Here is a 20,025-nt window from a genome sequence, read left to right as displayed (position 1 = left end):
AATTGCCACAACAAATTTTACTCCAGACTATGACGCACTATCAAACTTTAACAAAAAAGACAGCGGTGTCTACAAGCCTACTGGAACCTACAAAATGATTATAAGGGAGGAACACAAGAACTTTAAGAGACTGCTCATATGTGTCAGAGAGGTTCTGCTCTGACAACTGAGCTGAACTTTTATCTGTTAAGATTGTGCATGGCACAACAGAAAGTTAATGTTCCATGGTTTTTTTTCTATGAAGAATCCAGAGAGAGTTATTTAGTTATTATTTATTTCCAGTTTTTTCTGTGAAGAACTCAGAGAGGGTTATTTAGTTATTATTTATTTCATTAATAGTGTTATTATTTGTTTCCTGACTTTTTTTCTGTATAGAACCTGGAAAGGGTTATTAAATAACCGTTATTTGGTTATGTGTGGCTTTCTGGAAAACAATAAATTTTTTAAGCTCCCCTACGATCGTCACACTTTTTCTGTTACAAACTGACACCGGCCCGCCATCAGAGAAGGGAAAGGTTATGTGGCCCTCACAGGAAAAAGTTTGGGGACCCCTGCTCTAGCATATTAAAGAGCAAGCCCCACTTTTTTGATATTATCACTATTTTATGTATTGTAAATGTGTGTTTTCGCTTCAAGTTTGTTGTTCTCTTGTTTTAAGGATAGAATGCAGAATGTATTGGTGCATTTGTCTATTTAAAGGCCAGCTGTTATTTTTCAGAGCAACTGTTATGTTACAGTTATGAATGGTGGCATTTGCGTGCGGTGTTAAACATGTGTCGCCACTGTTTGTAATCCAAGCAAAATTATCCTCTTACACCAACTTCCTCCATACTCAAAAAACAAAGGCAACTGTCCAATCTTCTTATTCTGCACCGTATTTTGCCCTCAAAAGAAAATATCTTCTATTCATTATATGTAATTACACATTCCATAGTGTAGCAAAAACACGAGCCATGTGTTTTTGTTCTGAATTTGAGAAACACCTGATGCCAGATCATTTCAAATATTCCACGTTAAAGTACATTTATGTCGCCATTTATTTGTAATTCAGCTACACGAGGCACTGAGGTGATGCGTCATATTTTTTGGCTTCACATTGCTTGGTAATCACATAAACATGCCAAAATGTATAAGCCATAATGCAGTTATTCATTCTATGGAAAAAATATGTCAGCTCAGCATAATAAACATGTATTTAAATGACCTGTGATGTTGTAGTGTTTTTGTATTGTTTTTGTGGATATAAATGTGTTGATATAAATTCATTTCGCCGTAAAAGTTTCATGTGGAACCTGAACCATTGTAAACAATTTTAAGAAAGCCCACAAGGACTTGTGGAGTTCTTAAATGCAAAAAAAACCTTTCCCCATTCGACATTTGAACAGTCGCTAACTTGAAGCATTCAGTTCTCACGACGCTTGAGCCCCGCCCCTTCTCAAAACTGAAACTGCGTCACCAGAATACTCTGCTCTGATTGGACAGGCAGGCCGATTCGAGCCGGGGCTCCACCCATGTGACGCTTCTACCATTTGACGTTCGCCGAGTCTGCGCAATAATATCACGAGCGGGTTATGTGACGGCGTGATCACTCTTTTAATGTTCACCTTTGTAACTGGTGACGAATCCCATTCTCAACAACCTTACCAACTTATTTAGTGCCCTGTACTCGAGAAGACATGAGGCGAAGTAAAGCTGAAGTCGACCGGTATGTGGCCTCCGTGCAGACGTCGTCTCCCTCACTCAAAGAGGTAAGTGGAACCGGTGGCGGCTAATGTTACCATTGCTAACTGCGTTCCTTCTTCACCGAATCTCAAGTCAATTCGCCTCAAGAGAAACACCGAATGAGTCACAAACAAAATCAAACTAATCTTGAGTTGGGGGTCTACAGATCGATAGAGTTCTACGAGTCCTTGCGTGCTAGTGGCTTTAGCTAACCGGCGTTATGACGATAACCGTGTCCCTCCCCTTGAATGTCGAGAAGGCGCGCGGCGTGGGCTGGCCGGAGAAGCTAAGCTATTGCTATCTAGCTTTTCTTGACATACTAATAACATTTCCACAAGGGTCGTTATGATCAAGTGTGTCCGTTTTATTATATAGCATTATAGTTTGAACGATACACAAGTAATCCGTTCACTTCGATTGGTGTTTGATGGCCTTTTCAGAATTACTCATCAAGAAAGTTAAGCAGAATAAACGAAACTGAAGTCTTAGAAGCGGTGAAACATTTACACACGTGTGATATGGGCATGTTGTTTCACACACAGAAGTTAAGTACAAATGATAGTAATAATCATTTCAGATAAACTAAATTCAATTGTCTTTGTGTGCGAGTCAACATGAAGTTAATAAATGTGCCATTCATTATAGTATGAATAGAGATTAGCTGATTTCAATCCAAAATGTCACATTTTTAGTACTTTGATGGCGTTGTAAACGCTGAGGAAATAAAGACAACTACAAATTGTGCAAAACAAGCTAAGACCATCGGGCTTTTTCTATTGCTGGTTCCAGACTAAAATCACTTATGTTACTCGTTCTTTTTTTTTTCCTTCTTCTTCTTCCGTTGATACTCAACACAGTAGTAGACGTAAACCCTTATTTTGGTGGGTTATTTGTTTTGTATTTTGTTTACAGAAGATAAGGATCACAGTATCTACTTGTCTGCAATTATGCCATAGCTACTGTAATATATCTCAGACATCCAAGGGGCCAAGGGGAGGAAAAAAGATTTTCTTTGGTTGTTGTTCACTCAAAATGTCTTTGTATGTTTGTCATTTACAGAGACCTGTCAAGGGATTTTTATTTGCAAAATTATACTTTGAAGCCAAGGAGTATGAAATGGCTAAAAGGTAAGTATGAGTTGTGTGTGTGTGGGGGGGGGGGGGGGCTGAATAATGCAGTGCTTTTTTCAATATATTGATTTTGTTTTCTTAGACATGTATCAGAGTATCTCAAAGTCCAAGAGAGGGATCCCAAAGCACACAAATTTCTCGGACAGCTCTATGAGCGAGAGGGAGACGTCAACAAGGCAGTGGGATGCTACAAGGTAAGATGGCCATGGAGGTTGCTAGTAGGAAATAGGAAGTCTGTGGTGCTTTTACATTTTTATTTTTTAAATAGTTTTGTTTAGTGCCTTGTGGTCTCTTTGTCAAATAAAGCATTTGAATTGAGTTAAAATGAGTGTAAATTTACCCACATTCTTCATTGTTGCCAACTTTTAACTTGTAAATGCTTTAGTACCAGCTGAGATGCTGCTAACTGAATGTCTGCCATTCTGTTCTTAAAAACGGCCAATCTGATGTGTATCTGTATTTTGCTGACCTTGGTGTATTCACTGAGTCATTGTGTGTCTAAATGTCCTTTGTGCTGTGTATACAGCGCTCTGTGGACTTGAACCCGGTCCAGAGAGACCTGGTGCTGAAGGTGGCTGAGTTACTGGTCGCCAAAGAGGAAAGCGACAGCAGAGCCGAGTTTTGGGTGGACAAGGCTGCCAAATTGTTGCCAGGGAACCCAGCAGTCTTCAACCTGAAGGTGAGACATTTTTATCTTCTCAGCCAACTGGTTTTACGGGCCTTTGTAACTAAAGATATACATTCTATCTCCTCCCATTTGTGAAGGAGCGTCTGTTGAGTCGTCAAGGTCAGCAGGGCTGGAACCGACTGTTTGATCTCCTTCAAGCTGAGCTGGCAGCCCGTCCAGGAGAGGCGCACGTTAACGTGAAACTGGTGCAGCTATTTTGTCAGGACGGTCGCCTGGAGGAGGCCGTCAAGCACTGCCTGGCCACTGAAAGAAGGGGCCTCCTGCGCCACAGCCTGGACTGGTACACTGTGGTGGTGCACACGCTTCAGGTCAGTATGGCCACGAATGGAGGATTTCAGAAAGCTGCACCGGATGGGTTTTTATTTTTGCTTTGTCATTGACCAAAATCCATTTGGACCAACAATTTTTAGGATTACCTTACTCAGCCCAGCATGTCCAGCAATGACAAGATGTGTCGACGTCTTCAGAAAGAGCTGCTCTTGGCCCACTGCAACCTTGTGAGAATCACTTTCTCAGGAAGCGCTGTGCAGGCCTCCATTGACGCGCTCCAGTGGTGAGTGTGTGTTGCGTGTCCAGTTGTGAGCGGATGCTGGGAAATTGGGTGATTCTAAGATGTCTTATATTTTTGCCATCTTCTTGCATACGTGCAGTTTTGACCAAGCTATGCAGAAGATGAGAGGTGTTGCAGGCCAGCACACAGACGACCTTTGCGAGATGTTTGCGGAGATGCGAGCTCACCTGTACCTGCATGCTGGCACACTGCTCTTGAAGCTGGCTCAGGAACGCCAACAGAAATGGAGGGCGGTCATAGACCTGGCGGCGCTCTGCTATTTGCTGGCCCTGCAGGTATTGAACCCTTGACAGGAATCCAACTGCTTTCCAGAATGTTGTTTCTAGTGACATACAAGGGTTATGGTAGCACACTTAGTTTGAGACTTGTTTTTGTCTGCCTACTAGGTTCCCAAGCCAAAGGTGACCAAGAGAGATCAGTCTGCACCACAACTTCTCGAGCTGCTGGCTAACGACAGACAGAGTCAGGCCGGCCACATGCTGCTTAATCTGAGCACTGATCCATGCAGCTTGATCAGAGAGGTATGCATGATTTTTGTTGATCATCTGTGAGAACCCTCAGCGTCCTTTGCAATATTTATGCTGCAAAATGTTTACAATGACAGTTGACCACATGTTTGTTTTGGTTTTGTTTTCTTTCTATGTGCGTAGGTGGTGGAGGCATTTGGGAACCGTAGCGGTCAGGACTCTCTAGTTGAACTACTGTTAGGACCGCAGGCCTCGACGGGATCCTCTTTCATTGCCAATGATGACATTCGTTTTATTAAAGCACAAGCTCCAGAAATCTCCCAGCTAGCCAAGTGGGATGCAGGTGCAGAACCACAATACACTGCTGATGGCAAATATGAACTGAAACATTAATTTTGTGAGAAGGGTATTGCTACAAAACCTACAATCTTGAAATATTACATTTAGATAATGTTGTCAATTTGGGATGTGAGGTATTTCTCACTAAAGTCCAACATTGAAAGGCCATTCGAATAGCCCAATTCCACAAGCAGACTTTATTAACAAAGCATATTCATCCGTTTAGAAATCCAATCACAACACAGTGCAATGAATTGTGTCTCTTCTGTAGGTTCTGTTCTGTTGCATTGCGGAGACTTGCAACATTTAAGCTGGTTGGGGTTGCAGTGGTCCCTTCTTGGCCAAAAACCATCCTTGCGGGCCTGGCTACAGCAACTTTTTCCTAGACTTAACCTAGAAAGTTCTAAATTGGACTCAAATGCACCAGAGTCCATCTGCCTTCTGGATTTAGAGGTTGGTGAAAGCACTCGCGTCTATAAACTAACCATTCTATAACGGTAACCTCTTTAATAAACCAACTGGATAAATCTGTTTCTTGTCTTTGCAGGTCTTTGTACTTGGTGTGGTGTTCTGCAGCCATTGTCAACTGCAGGAGACGGCAAAGATAAGCAGTGGCATAAACCAGCAGCAACAGCAGCTCTATGAGCCTCGCTGCCTCCCTCTTCCCCTCCTTCGCCTCTTGACCACCGAGAGACAGAGGGAGTGGTGGGATGCAGTCTATAGTCTTATTCACAAACGAGCCCTGTGAGTGTAACAGCTTTAGCCAACTGTGAAATTAGTGAAAAAAAAACCCTATTCATTTTTTGAAGAATTCACGTTTTTTTGTGGTTTTGCTTTGTTTTCTTTCTTCTTCTTTTTTTAAGTCCTGGAATGTCAGCCAAATTGCGAATGATTGTACAACATGGACTGAATACATTGAGAGCCGGAGAGAAACACGGGCTGCATCCAGCATTGGCTATCTACTGGGCTCAGTGTCTCAGCCAGACAGTAAGTAGATTTTTCTTTTTGTAGATTGGCATTTGGAAAAAGAGTTGATCAATCAAGCTGCAGCGACAGGCTCATCTGCACATTTTGTAAATGAAAGGGTGATGGAGTTAACTCCTACTATGACCAGAAGGAGTACATCGGCCGGAGTGTCCATTACTGGAAGGTTGTCCTTCCACTGTTGGACAAGATCAAAAACAGACGAAGCATACCAGAACCTCTCGACCCCCTCTACATACACTTTCCATCCAAAGATATTCGGGTTAGTACTCCCAATGGAAACCCAATGACTGTCTACCCCTTGTGATAAAAGATTGCATTTGGTTTGCCAGCAGACCATAATTAAATACACCCAACTTTTTTCCTGCCCAGGTGTCCTCGGTGAAGGGGCTTGAAGAGGAAGCCAAAGTCGCTCATGCATCTCTTCTTGACATTGAGGGCAAGACAGAGGAAGCCATTTCAACATTGGAGTCCATCAATAACATGACATCTGTCTGGCATTTGGCACAGGTTGGTTGACTGATTTTACTCATTGCTTGTCTGACTAATTATTGAATAGATTTGGTTTTAGGAACATTTCCTTTCAGGTATAGTCATTTGATAAACCTACCGTCAGTTATGTCATGTTATGGTTCGAATAAAATTGCATTTTTGTTATCTGATTTGTTAGCTCTCATGATTCTGAAATGTTCTGTCACTTCTTTTGACTCAATGGTATATTAGAAATCACCGTAGTCTGTTAAAAATCCATCACACATTTGTATGTGAACATTAATAATCAGCTTTCAATTAATTACTAACCGTGTTTTGTTGGAAAGATCTACCAGCGACTGTCAGAGGAGGCCAGCAATGGAGTTGAGGAGACACAGGACAGGTGCATCACTTTTCTGAAGAAATTCCGGATTTACCTCTTAAAGATCTACAATGCCAACGCGGATGAGGTTGAAAAAGTAATGCTGATTCTTTTTCTTCTTAGTGTGAGTCTGAGTGTTCACACGCTCTGAAGGCTTTCAAGTCATTGCTTGCGTATCGTATTCCAGCTTCCAGTGTCCATGGAAGAAGTTCTCGACCTTCTAAATGATGTGAACCAGCAACTTGGCGAGAGTGGAGAGGATGAAGAAGAGGAGAAGAATGGTGGTTTTATGGGACTGACCCATTCAAGTCCTGCTTATCCCACAGACACCAGTGCCACCATATCACACATGAAGTTTTCCAGTCCCTCCCCTAACAAAAGCATCGTTTCTCCTTCCAAAAGGCACCTGGTAGGCTCCAGTTACTTACTAGCTTATTACTTGGTAACCATCTTTTTTGGTTAAATGTTGTACTACTATTTCATTCCTGTTTTAGATTTCTCCAAAAATATCACCTCATTGGGTGGAGGACCAGAAAAGTCTTCTCCAAATGCTGTGTCAGCAAGTTGAAGCCCTGAAGGTATGTTTATGAATTAAAATGTATACCGTGTTTGTCCGTTTATTTTACATTATTCTGTATGATGTGAAGGAAACATTTGCTCTTGTGTCATAGTTTAGATATTAGTGATACACTAATTGTTTTGTGTAACCTCATGTTTGACTGCAAAGTAGCTACCCACTCGCATTGCTGTCACTTCACTACCGAGGAATATTATCGATTATATCACGTCATCTGTTTGCAGTCTATCAAACCCCGAGATATCTAGTCTAGAGCCAACCGATTGTTTTATTAGACATCATTCAAAAGAGGTTATCTAAGGAGCGCCTGCGATGCGTCCAATTGAGCCACGAGGCTTTTCTCGTTGCAGAATGAGGTCCATGATCTGAGACACAACTCTTCATCAAACAGCTTCAGCTCTCCTCATCACAAAATGTATCCTGAGAGTTATGGCGCTGAAGGGCTGCAAGAGTCTTTTACTCCTGTCCAGCCTTACCATGGGGCCCCCCTGACAGGTCAGTGTACTTTTTGGAGCGCACAATTTTTTGAAATGCTACGTAGGATTTCTATTGATATCAAACAAGAGTAGGAAGCTATTTGATGGAAGGTACTTTCTTCATGTTTGTGCTCTGGTGGTCAAGTTTCCACTACAGGTCCCTCTGGTTACTACAATCAGTCTCCAGCATACAACTCTCAGTATCTCCTGCGCACAACTACAAATGTAACCCCCACAAAGGTAAACTAAACGTTGTGTTAGTATGCAAAATCTCATCGTGCTGAAAATGGACCCTCCCACCTTTTTTTTTTTTTTTACTACACAGGGCCCAATGTACAGCATGAACCGCATGCCACCTCAGCAGCATATGTATGCTTATCAGCCGCCGACTCATACTCCTCCAATGCAAACGGCCCCTGCTTGCGTCTACCCCCCTCAAGAGCAGACCTTCGCCGCCCCTCTTCGATTTGAATCGCCAGCAACCAATCTCCTGTCACCGTATAGTGAAGAATATTATGGACAGAGTATACCTCACCAAAGTACCAACCCTCCTTTACCCGAGCCTGGTTATTTCACTAAACCATCTGTAATCCCCGCTCAGCCACCAAAGAACAATGAGGGGAAACTTCTGGATTTTGGGAAGCTCTCCTTCGGTCAGCAGGTACCTTCTGAAGCACCCAAGGTCCCAAGTTTTGGAACGAACACGGTTTCCCAATCGACACCATTAGCTGCCTTTAAATTCAACTCCAACTTTAAATCCAACGATGGCGATTTCACATTCTCAGGATCCAAAGCTAAACCCACTGAAAGTTTGCTTGGTCTTCTTACATCTGACATCCCCAGTAAGACAAATACTTTGCCAGAGAAGCCTCCTGCTCAAGAGCAGACAGCAAGCCAAGCGAGTCTTTTCACTTTTGGCAATAAGAATGCATCCGGCTTCTCATTTGCTAATCCAGTGCAAAGCACAGGCCCTTTGAGTCTGTTTGGAAAAGTGGAGCAGCCATTTAAATTTGGGGGTGTTGCCCAGCCAATGTTCGGTAATGCCAGGTCTGCACCCGAAGATGAAAACGCAGACGATAGTGACAATGATAGCAGTCATGGTGAGGAGGACGATGACGACGATGATGATGGACCTCACTTTGAACCCATTGTACCACTTCCTGATAAGGTTGATGTGAAAACGGGTGAGGAAGATGAGGAGGAATTGTTTTGCAACAGAGCGAAGCTGTATAGATTCGACACCGAGACAAAGGAGTGGAAGGAACGAGGCATTGGCAATGTTAAAATCCTGAAACATATCACAACGGCAAAAGTTCGACTCTTAATGAGACGGGAGCAAGTCCTGAAGATATGCGCTAACCACTACATTACCACTGATATGAAACTGAAACCGAACGCTGGTTCTGATAAATCATGGGTATGGAATGCCGTCGACTATGCAGACGAAAAGCCCAAGTCTGAGCAACTTGCCATCCGCTTCAAAACAATAGATGAGGCATCGCTCTTTAAGAGTAAGTTTGAAGAAGCCCAGAGCCTGGTGGTGAAATCACAAGAGTCACCACAAGAGAAGAAAGAAGCTGACGCTAAAACGTCGAAACCATTGGAAACTCTCAAAGCTAAGTTTGCATTAAAAGCAGGCGAATGGAATTGCGCTGACTGCTATGTGAGGAATAAACCAGAGGCTGCGAGGTGCCTTTCTTGCCAAAGTCCCAATCCCAATTCCACCACAACACCAGACAAGGGGACCGAAAATGAAACAAAAGGCACTCCCCTTACCTTCAAATTTGGGACAAGTGACACTTTAAGGTTCGGGACAAGTGAACAGAAAACTAGCAGTAGTGGTTCCCCCTTTCCTGTGTTTAATACTTCTGGAACTTCATCTTTTACATTTGGCACAAGTTCGAGCAAACCCGCTGACACAATAGAAAAGCAAAGTGCGTCTGCAAGTAGCAACTCCGGATCCATTGCGAGTTCTGGCTTTGGCTCCAAATTTGCAAAGAAATCAGGCCAGTGGGAGTGCTCAGCGTGCTATGTCATGAATAAAGTTGATGCAGAGAATTGTGTCAGCTGTACAAATCCCAAGCAAACAAGTTCTCGTAAACCCGCTGACACAATAGAAAAGCAAAGTGCGTCTGCAAGTAGCGACTCAGAATCCATTGCGAGTTCTGGCTTTGGCTCCAAATTTGCAAAGAAACCTGGTCAGTGGGAATGCTCTGCGTGCTATGTCATAAATAAAGCTGATGCAGAGAATTGTGTCAGCTGTACAAATCCCAAGCGCAGCAGTGAACCAAAAGTGGTTGCAAATCAATCAACGGCAGCACCGTTTTCCGCTTTCGGAGCTGACGTCGCAAAAGACGATCGACAGAAGGGTACATCCTTACAAGCCATGTTTTCCAAGAAAGACGGTCAATGGAATTGTGACTCCTGTTTGTTGACAAATGAAGCCGCTAGCAGTAAATGTGTTGCCTGTTTGACACCAAATCCCAACATGAAAAGCACAAGTAGTACTACTTCGTCAGCTTCCGCTTTCAGCTTCAACTTTGGAGTGAAAACCCCGGCGGGCCAGCCCACTGGAAGCGGCTTCAGTACACCTTTTGGAGCTGCAAGCTCATTTCAGTTTGGCCAAAGCAAAGCAGGGACCTCTGCCTCTTCTTTCAAGTTTGAAGCTTCCCCGTCTGCTCCTCCGAGCACAACAAGTTCTTCTGGATTCTCTTTCTCAATGCCCATGCCTACAGGTGGCTTTACATTTGGAATTCCCGGCACCGGAAAAGAGGAAACCGATAAGTCGTCTACCCCACGCGATCAGGTGGCTTCCGGTTCGGCCTCCAGCTTGCTTCAAAATATAGCTGATCAGCATAAAGTGAAAGAAAATGATTCTACCCCTCAGGAGCTCAGGAAAGAGTTTGAGACAAATCCATTAATATCTGGTAAAACAAAGACTTTCAGTTTTGCAGACCTGGCTAAGTCATCTGCTTCAGACTTCCAGTTGGGTCAGAAGGACCACGATTTCAAAGGTTTCTCTGGCGCTGGCAAACAACTGTTTTCATCAACCCCGACCAAGACAAATGAGCAAGGGGAAGACGATATGTATAAAACTGAAGAAAACGATGACATCCAGTTTGAACCGGTGGTTCAAATGCCCGAGAAGGTTGACCTTGTCACAGGGGAGGAGGATGAACAGGTTCTTTATTCCCAGCGTGTCAAACTCTTCCGGTTTGACACAAACACCAGTATGTGGAAAGAGCGCGGGGTGGGAATCTTGAAATTTTTGAAAAACCAATCCAATGGCAGACTTCGGGTTTTGATGAGAAGAGAGCAAGTTCTGAAGGTGTGCGCCAACCACTGGATCACTACCACCATGAATCTCAAGCCGCTGGCGGGCTCGGATAAAGCATGGATGTGGCTGGCCAATGATTTCTCGGACGGCGACGCCAAACCGGAACAGTTGGCCGCCAAATTTAAAACCCCAGAACTCGCTGAGGAATTCAAGGCCAAGTTTGAGGAATGCCAACGACTCCTCTTGGACATCCCCCTGCAAACCCCTCACAAACTGGTCGACTCAGGCAGGACCGCACACCTGATTCAGAAAGCCGAGGAAATGAAGTCTGGTTTGAAAGATCTGAAATCCTTTTTGACAGACGACAAAACCAAGATCAACCCCGATGACAACAAGCTTGCATCGTCGAATGTCAAATCGGTGTCGAGTCTTTTATTCAAGCCTCACGGTGAAAGCACCGGCCCTACCTTAGAGTGGGACAACTATGACCTGAGAGAAGAGGCTTTGGATGACACGGCCGATTCATCTGTCTATGCCTCTCCGCTTGCCAGCAGCCCACTAAGAAAGAACTTATTCCGCTTTGGGGAGTCCATGGGTGGTTTCAGCTTCAGCTTCCAACCTGGCATAAGTCCCTCCAAGTCTCCCGCTAAATTCAACCAGAGCCATTCCTCGGTGGGCACAGACGAAGAGCAAGATGTTACGCAAGATGAGGAGAGAGACGGTCTGTACTTTGACCCGGTCGTTCCCCTGCCTGACCTGGTTGAGATTTCCACGGGTGAAGAAGATGAACAGGTCGTCTTCAGTCATAGAGCCAAACTTTATCGTTATGATAAAGAAGCGAGTCAGTGGAAGGAGAGAGGTATTGGAGATCTCAAAATCTTACAGAACTATAACACCAAACGGGTCAGGTTGATTATGAGACGAGACCAGGTACTTAAGATCTGCGCGAACCAATGGATCACGGCAGCAATGAAGCTAGAACCCATGAAGGGTGCGGAGAAGGCCTGGGTGTGGAGCGCACTGGACTTTGCAGAGGAAGGAGAGGGTAAAGTGGAGCAGCTGGCTGTGAGATTCAAATTGCAGGAAACGGCAAACACCTTCAAACAGGCTTTTGATGACGCCAAGATTGCTCAGGAGAAAGTGGAACTTATGACCCCCGTGGCATCCATCGTTTCTCAGGGCAGCGGCGACTTGAAAACTGTGTGCGGGAAGGCGGCCATTGCTATTTTGGAAGCCACCACAAAGGAACCCACCGAACTCTTCATTGAGAGCAAAACTTGCGGTTCTCAGAGTCCTCTCAACCCCTCCAAGTCAGTGATGTCGCCCCCTAAGTTTGTGTTTGGCTCGGACAGTCTTCAGAAGATATTTGGCAGCCCAAAATCGAACTCCGACAGCGGTGACTGCGAAGCCAGTTTGAAAACGAAAGATTCCCCGCAGCCTGACAAGGCTTCTCCTGTGCCACCTGACTTCAAAATTCCACAAAAGGGTAAGCACAATTTACACAATGTTTTTCAAATGTTCTTTTCGGAAAGGGAACATTTAGTGTGCCACCCCCCAAAAAAAAATACAAAATAAATGTGATCATGTAAATATCCTTAAAATGTAATGCTACCATTAGCAAAGAAAAACAAGAAACGTTTCTTTCGCAATTTTGGCCAAGGCCGATGGCCTTTCCATTTAGTTCCTGTTAACCCAAAAACCCATCATCCTTTAGGACTGGATTTTAGACTTTTCAAAGATAACCCAACGGCCTTTTGGACAAGCACTTCGAGCGCTCGGTTTGAAAGTCCAGGTACTCTAATGACCTCAGTGTGCCTTAACACTTTCCAGCTGGGTGGTAGAAAGGAATAACTCACATGCACGAAGTGGAAAACAGGAAAACTAACCTATCTGCATGTCTGTGGAGAAAATGTTGCATTTGAAATGGAAGTCAAGTCAAACATTTTCTTTGCAATATTGATCTATGCGCCCCAATAAACCATAGTACCAAGAGGAAGGATTTTACATAAGCCGAGGCTGCCTAAATAGTGAGCTGAGTGTCGACTGTCTTAACAACTCGCACTCCAAATTTAGTGCAGGAAGCGTGGCAACAGTGTGAAATGCAATTCCCAGTCTAGTGTGGCAGCAAATGCTAATCATAGTTCCACGTAGTTAAATTGTCCAGTGTAGCAGTGTTGAATTTCACACTTTTTTTAAGTCTGTGATTTCAACCACCCCATGCATGCATTCGGTATGTTGTTATTCTCGAAATGGCATTCATTTGGATGCATGTTTATTTTTGTTGTGCATTATATGTTGTGTGCAAAACTAACCCATCATTTGCAGCCCAAACGTATTTATTGACTGCACGTTACTCACTAATTTATTTTTATTTTTATTTTTTTTATTTGTTGTCACAGGAGTCAGCAGTGCAGGGTCAGAAGAGGACTCTGAGGTGGAGATTGTGTATGTCAGGGAACCCACCGCTGAGCAAGCTGCTTTAGCCAGGAAATTACTGCTGCCCCCCACCTTTTTCTGTTACCAGAATGAACCAGGCTACACCAGTGACAATCAACCTGATGGTGAGGCTGCACTTTCACTTTGGACAGTAGGGGTTGAACAATGGCGACTGAAGCACGAGATGAGTCCGACATGGGCGTAATGTAAACGGGGTCAGCCCTCATTTGTCAACAGCACCATTGAGGAGGACAGCAGCACTGATGTTTTGATAACTCTTCATTAATTAAATTAAATTTGAATCCGTTTTAAAATGTTTGCCGAAATACTGAGAAAACATTTTAAGTTGGAGTTGAGCATCAAAATATAGTCTATTTTACTTAATGATGAGATTGAGCTTATTCCATGTACCATAAATTCTGTTCTCTTGACTTTTTTGTGTAGATGAGGATTACGAGTCGGCAGTGAAATCCTTGAATGGAAAACTTTACCCCGATCCTCCTGAAAAAAGGGTCACTGTGTCTGCTCATGGTATGGAAATTTGGAGTCCCTTTTTTCCACCCCCTCATCATTTTACTGATAGTTTCTATCCGATCCACTCAGAGCCCGACTGCCAGGTCGTTTGGGAGAAGAAGCCAACACCCGAGGAAGAGGAGAAGGCCAAGAGCCTTCAGCTTCCACCCACCTTCTTTTGTGGCTTGAGCACCACTGACAGCGACCCCGATCCTGACAAGGCAGACGACTTTGAGACTGAAGTCCAAAAGGCTCAGCAGGAAATGGTAAGAAAAGGCTCAAAGTGTTTCAACAAAGTGTTACTGTGTACCGTAATTTTCGGACTATAAATCGCGTTTTTTCTTTTTCTTTCATAGTTTGGGTGGGGGGGGCGACTTATACTCTGGAGCGACTTATATACATATATATGTTGTTTTTTTTCACTTTTTTGGGCATTTTATGGCTGGTGCGACTTATACTCCGGTGCGACTTGTAGTCCGAAAATTACGGTAGTTGGATTTAACGCTAAACCTATCACCCACAAAAATAAATGCTACTTTTTGGGATTTTTTTTTTTTTTTTTTTGGTAGTACCTTTCTAGGGACTAATTGACACTTTAGTCTTACGACCACTCTGACACATCTTCTGTTCATGACTGTAGGATGCCCAGTTAAACACAGCTAAAAAAGAGACCGGTGGCCCCGATGAGAACCCGACATCTGAGGCATCCCCGAGCTGCCAATCCAGCGCAAAGGAAGACACATCAGAGCCGCCGCCAAACGTGCCACCGCAAGCTCCCAGCAGCAGCAGCTCTCCCATCGACCTGTCAACTAAGACTGAGCCAGTGCCGGAGACCACCCCTACCGCCTCTGCTGCCCCCTTCGCTCTCCCTCCCGCTGTTCCAAGTGCAGGTTTGTACTAGGGTTCGATGATGTGTCCGACATAAAAGGGACGTTTTACATTGAGTTTCTTGGTGAGATTTTTCTTCCTTTACAGGCACACCTAGTTTTGGCTTCACTGCGGTAGAGGGCTTCTCTTTTGCTGACCTGGCCAAAAATACAGAAGGCTTTGCATTTGGAACACAAGGTTCATTTGCTTGTGTTATTTCCTTTCTCTTGTCTACACTGACATATATGTTGTGTTGTTTTAATGGGTTGTGGTGTTTTTGTGTGTCTGCATGTAGATTCCAACTTCTCTTGGGCAAACGCAGGCGCGGTTTTATTTGGTTCCTCGGCCCCCGCATCCTCCAACAAGGACAATGTTGAGGGCGCAAGTGATGAAGAGAACTCTGCGAAAAATGTTGACATACACTTTGAGCCCATCGTTTCCTTACCAGAGGTAATTTGCTCACACATGGACATGCAAACAAGTTTGAAATCTTGACTGTTTAATGTCTGGTCCCGTCGCTGTCTTCACTCCATCCTCTCAGGTGGAAACCAAGTCTGGAGAGGAGGACGAAGAGATCCTCTTCAAGGAGCGCGCCAAGCTCTTCCGATGGGACCGGGACCTCAGCCAGTGGAAGGAGCGCGGCGTCGGCGACATCAAGATCCTCTTCCACCCGGCCAAGCGTTTCTACCGGATCCTCATGAGGAGGGAGCAGGTGTTCCGGGTTTGCGCCAACCACAATATCTCCCAGGCGATGGACCTGAAGCCCATGAACACCTCGGCCAACGCTCTCATCTGGACCGCCACGGACTACTCGGGTACACAACGGCAGCCGTACAGCTATGAGGTGTGATGGAATGGGGTGCTTTTAAATGGGTTTTTTTTCTTTTTTGCATTTCCAGACAGCGCAGAGGGTGCAGTAGAACAGCTCGCGGTCAAGTTCAAAACTCCAGAGATTGCTGCGTCCTTCAAGAAGACCTTCTGCGAATGTCAAAACCACATCGGCCAAACCGACGCTTCGTGCACCGCCGCACCCATGTCCAGAATTCAGGAGCACTCCAGAGACTCAAACCCACAGGTGTTCCTCAACTTGGAGGCGGACGGCCAACCGCTCGGCACCATCACCGTCGAGCTCTTCTCTCACCTTGTTCCCAAGACGGCGGAAAACTTCAGGGCGCTCTGTACGGGCGAGAAAGGCTTTGGTCTGAAGGGCTCCATCTTCCACAGGGTCATACCAGGCTTCATGTGTCAGGTGAGGAAGAGTTACATCAACTTAGTTTCTCAGATGTTGTTGGAAATGTGAAAGAGGTTGGACTATATTGTAAAAATAATAAAATAGTCACTATGCTGGAGTTGGATCCCCTTAATAAAGTGGCGGTATTGCCACTGACTGTTATTCCTCGTGGCTTCCATAGGGTGGCGACATCACTAACAGCGACGGCACAGGCGGGAAATCAATCTACGGCACCAAGTTCGAGGATGAGAACTTCGACGTCCGCCACACGGGTCCGGGCATCTTGTCCATGGCCAACCGTGGTCGCGATACCAACAACTCCCAGTTCTTTATCACGCTGAAAAAGGCAGAGCACCTGGACTTCAAGCATGTGGCTTTTGGCTGGGTTCGGCAAGGCATGGACATAGTGCAACACATGGGGGAGCTCGGCACAAAGGGAGGCGTCCCCACCAAGAAGTTCCTTATTGCTGACTGTGGTCAGATTTAGACTTTATGGACATTTGATGCTCGCACAGTCCAGTCTTATTAAAGAATTACACACTGACCACAACACTACTGGTCGAGAGCCACAAATATTTTTTAAGGGGCGCATTATCTATATCACTGTCCGGTGTGAAAATGTCATACATTTGTTGTCTATAAAATTGTACATTAACTTTTTTTTGTCTTGCATGTGCTCAATTTGAATGTATTGGTACTCTTTACACGCATACACGGCCCTTTTTGACCAATCTTAAAAATGTTAATTTAAAGAAATATTATTTGAAAGCACCATTGCTTTCTACTTGTTTCATGTAGACTTCCTGTTTGTGTTGTCTCTTTCCCAGTATTCATTGTTGCCCACATATACCACGATGGGGGGGAAGCTTCAGGAAAATCAGTTTGCCGTTAAATAAAAGTGCTTTGAGTAATTCATTTCATTATTTTTGGAGTCAAACAATCCAGTTATCGACTGAGTGTAGTACCAAGCAAGGCCACGTCATCAGGGTGGCAGCAGGGTTCGAGGCCTTTTAGAGGCCACCCCTTCGATGACGTCAACAGGATGTAAATAGTCCACATTGTGGTCCGTTAGGCCTTTTTCTCTCCGGTCTGGTTTGGGGCGGCAGGTTTTTCTGTCTCGGGAAGAGTAGACACCAAAGCGGCAAAAATGATTATCTACAGGTGTATCATAAGTGGTAAGAACTTTCCCTTTGTCCGTGTGTTCCTTTCACGCCGTCGTCGAAGCAGTTTGGGCAGTGGTGAAAAATGGTTTAACTAGTTTTAATTTGCCTTCGCTCAACTCGCCGCCTAGCTAACTCGTGCCTCCGCGTTGCTAATGCTAATGCTAACGGGATGACGCCATGACGATGACCATTGTTTGCGTTTCACTCTAACGTGAATTTAACTGATCACAGTACGTGTAATGACAGAGATTGCTCATCGTCATCAATGACAGCATCCCAGAAACATGTGCCCGCTCACGTGTAGTTTTAACGACAAGGGAAGACGTCTTCCTGACTGAGCTCAACTCAATTTAGCTTTAGCATCAAACATACCTTCTCGTCCAAGCCCTTGGCCGACGTCTATATCAAGCCATCAACTCATAGATTCCCTATTTTTCCAGCAACAACAGGACAATTTCGGCAAAATACGCATTACTAGCCCATTTACGCACAAGTTATGTACTTTACTAGTATTGCCAGTATCGTGAAGACGTTAACGAATGCCAGGTTTTGCCTCACACGTAACCAGTAGAGTGGATGTGGCATTAATGGGTACTGCTAATTCGATTATAATTATAGATTTGTCTTTCTCGCATAGGCGATGAGATGTTCTCAGACGTCTACCCAATGAAGGAGACTCCCATCTTCTACGAAGTGGAAGGAAAGGTAAGCAATTGACGTACATGTTGCAAGGAAGGAATGTTTTTTTGACTTAGACACCTCATCACTTGTTAGTCATCCACTGATCGCATAACATGTGAATGACTAACTTAGTTTTGGCTTCAAGATGCATTATTAAGACTTGATTAATTGTGACAGAGGCCAGTGAGAGAATTTGATCCGGTCCTATTCTATATTCAAAAGCGCTGTTTATATTCAACAACTCCCGAAGATAGCGTATGTAACATTATTCATTTTATTTCTGACTTGTATGTAGGAAAGCTGCATCGCTAATGACAGTGCCCATCAGTAAAAGAAAATTGCTAAAAAAAATTAAAAAAAAGACCTACAACACGGTGTAATAAGTTGGAACATCATTTTTAAGTAATAAATGTAAAAATATGTGTGTAGATACTGGGGGGGACAGGAGTCCACAAATTTCTTCATGTTCCACAAATTGCTTCGTGTTTGTATTAATTTTCTCTTAATTTAAAAAGAAATGTACTGTTCCTCTCATTGATGTCCAACATGAAACACTCCCACCTTGTGGCAGAAAAATCTCCAGTCACTGAATTATGTTCAAAATTTTACACTGCTTTTAACATTGTTGTATCTTTCAAACTTTAAATAACTAAAAATCACTGTCTGTGAGAGAAAAGAGAAAAAACTATTTGAATTGGAAAAATCTAGAGTAAAAAACCTTACACAATATTTAATCGTACATTTGAGTGACAATTGGAATGCTCAATGAAGAGGTTGGATGCCTTACTTGAAGGTGTCCTCCGGCTGCATCTAAATTTGGTCGACTTGTTTTGCGGCCATTACCGAACGTCTAAAATGACGATGCCCTCTTGTGTTTTAGTACGTCACCACCTCAAACGACATCGACGACGCTTTGATCGGTGCCAACGCTTCGGCTGAGGAGCAGGGGGAAACATCAGAGGCGTCGCTGGAGTCTGGCGTGAACATCGTCCTTTTCCACAAACTGCAGCAGACGAGCTTTGACAAGAAGGGTTACCTCACCTACATCAAGGATTACGTCAAGAGGTAGGTTACAATTTGCTAAGCCGACCGTCCGCCAATCAATCAAGATTGATTAGCATACTTCAAGGCTATTGTAGCACATGTTTTCAAGAGCATTTCATTTCCAGCATAAAGTCAAAGTTAGTAGAATCCAACCCCGAGAGAGTGGAGAAGTTTGTGGCCGACGCCAATTCTGAAGTCAAAAAGATCCTCCCGAATTTCAAGGATTTCCTGGTAAGTACATGCAGACGCGCTCAATGCAAAACAAACAAGCGTTTGTTGATACATGTGTTAAGCCCAGTTGTTGCCACTCCAGTTTTACACAGGCGAGTCTATGAACGTTGACGGTATGGTTGGAATTCTGGACTACCGTGAGGACAATGTCACACCTTTCATGCGCTTCTTTAAAGATGGCCTCATCTCTGAGAAATGTGTAAGTGTTCTGCTGCTGGGTGCTTCACAAAACTCAAATTGCAGGTATCGTGCCAAATAATGCATACTATTTATCTTGTTTTTTTTCCCCTCTACAGTAACTCCATGGACTAATCTGTCAACTGGCTGCCGCTTCTTCCCAAATGCCCCAAGAGCAGAGTGCAACTTGCGCTATATTTACATCATGGCCCATTGGACAAAAGTTTTTTTCACTTTGTTTTCTTTTGAAATCAACAGTATTTGACTTTTTTTCACAGTACAACTGAAGGAATATGTTCAAGGCTCCCAGATTTGGACTTTTGGGATGTTTTAGCAAATACAACTCTGCTTTCCCTTACACTCTGGGTTCATAGTTGCATTTGAAATTCCATCCACATTGCTTTTAAGTTTAAAATAAATCTGAGTACCATCTTCTGCTTGTTTCCTTTTTATTAACAGTGTGATTATTTGGGGTATCGACATGATATATTTGCTGTTTCATCTTTAAGAAGTTTGGATTCTCATCCTTTTACATGAGTCTGGTTTGGGTGCGGTCACACAGCCATTTTAAATTTTAAAATCCAAAGCAGCATGTTTC

At 43.9% G+C, this 20,025-nt stretch overlaps 2 protein-coding genes across 5 annotated transcripts; both read left to right on the top strand.

Annotated features, from left to right (window-relative positions):
• Positions 1–1,523: 1,523 nt before the first annotated feature.
• On the top strand, positions 1,524–17,042 carry ranbp2 (RAN binding protein 2). Of its 4 annotated transcripts, none has more exons than XM_061286716.1 (30): positions 1,524–1,748; positions 2,782–2,849; positions 2,935–3,046; positions 3,379–3,531; positions 3,618–3,848; positions 3,951–4,093; positions 4,191–4,386; positions 4,498–4,632; positions 4,762–4,921; positions 5,189–5,370; positions 5,465–5,661; positions 5,781–5,904; positions 6,032–6,163; positions 6,274–6,411; positions 6,720–6,851; positions 6,942–7,163; positions 7,249–7,332; positions 7,682–7,826; positions 7,953–8,047; positions 8,133–12,570; positions 12,799–12,876; positions 13,484–13,645; positions 13,965–14,051; positions 14,124–14,299; positions 14,674–14,923; positions 15,009–15,098; positions 15,196–15,350; positions 15,442–15,715; positions 15,800–16,149; positions 16,313–17,042. In XM_061286716.1, exons 1-30 carry the CDS (start codon positions 1,677–1,679, stop codon positions 16,616–16,618), a joined length of 9,087 nt encoding a protein of 3,028 aa, XP_061142700.1. In that variant the 5' UTR covers positions 1,524–1,676; the 3' UTR covers positions 16,619–17,042. The 4 variants fall into 4 exon arrangements, with proteins under 4 accessions (XP_061142700.1, XP_061142699.1, XP_061142698.1 ...); XM_061286715.1 differs by having other exon boundaries at positions 6,002–6,163; positions 7,965–8,047; XM_061286714.1 differs by having other exon boundaries at positions 6,002–6,163.
• Positions 17,043–17,146: 104 nt separating this feature from the next.
• On the top strand, positions 17,147–19,862 carry tpt1 (tumor protein, translationally-controlled 1). Its single transcript, XM_061286724.1, has 6 exons — positions 17,147–17,306; positions 17,932–17,999; positions 18,856–19,040; positions 19,145–19,250; positions 19,333–19,449; positions 19,547–19,862. The coding sequence occupies exons 1-6, from the start codon at positions 17,279–17,281 to the stop codon at positions 19,547–19,549; spliced, it is 507 nt and encodes a 168-aa protein (XP_061142708.1). The 5' UTR covers positions 17,147–17,278; the 3' UTR covers positions 19,550–19,862.
• The last annotated feature ends 163 nt before the right edge of the window (positions 19,863–20,025 follow it).

The sequence above is a fragment of the Syngnathus typhle genome, linkage group LG9 (assembly GCF_033458585.1).
Source record: "Syngnathus typhle isolate RoL2023-S1 ecotype Sweden linkage group LG9, RoL_Styp_1.0, whole genome shotgun sequence".
Lineage (NCBI taxonomy): Eukaryota > Metazoa > Chordata > Actinopteri > Syngnathiformes > Syngnathidae > Syngnathus > Syngnathus typhle.
The sequence above is the reverse complement of the archived record's forward strand: the minus strand, read 5'-3'. Positions and strand labels throughout refer to the sequence as shown.

What these genes read in the sequence shown, in the direction of transcription:
- ranbp2 (XM_061286714.1), top strand. Translation starts at nt 1,677, where the DNA reads ATGAGGCGAAGTAAAGCTGAAGTCGACCGGTATGTGGCCTCCGTGCAG. An exon ending in CTCCTTCCAAAAGGCACCTG is followed by an intron (nt 7,164 to 7,248) that starts GTAGGCTCCAGT and finishes TTCCTGTTTTAG; the next exon opens with ATTTCTCCAAAAATATCACC. An exon ending in CCATGGGGCCCCCCTGACAG is followed by an intron (nt 7,827 to 7,952) that starts GTCAGTGTACTT and finishes CTGGTGGTCAAG; the next exon opens with TTTCCACTACAGGTCCCTCT.
- tpt1 (XM_061286724.1), top strand. Translation starts at nt 17,279, where the DNA reads ATGATTATCTACAGGTGTATCATAAGTG. An exon ending in CTACAGGTGTATCATAAGTG is followed by an intron (nt 17,307 to 17,931) that starts GTAAGAACTTTC and finishes TTTCTCGCATAG; the next exon opens with GCGATGAGATGTTCTCAGAC. An exon ending in ATCAAGGATTACGTCAAGAG is followed by an intron (nt 19,041 to 19,144) that starts GTAGGTTACAAT and finishes TTTCATTTCCAG; the next exon opens with CATAAAGTCAAAGTTAGTAG.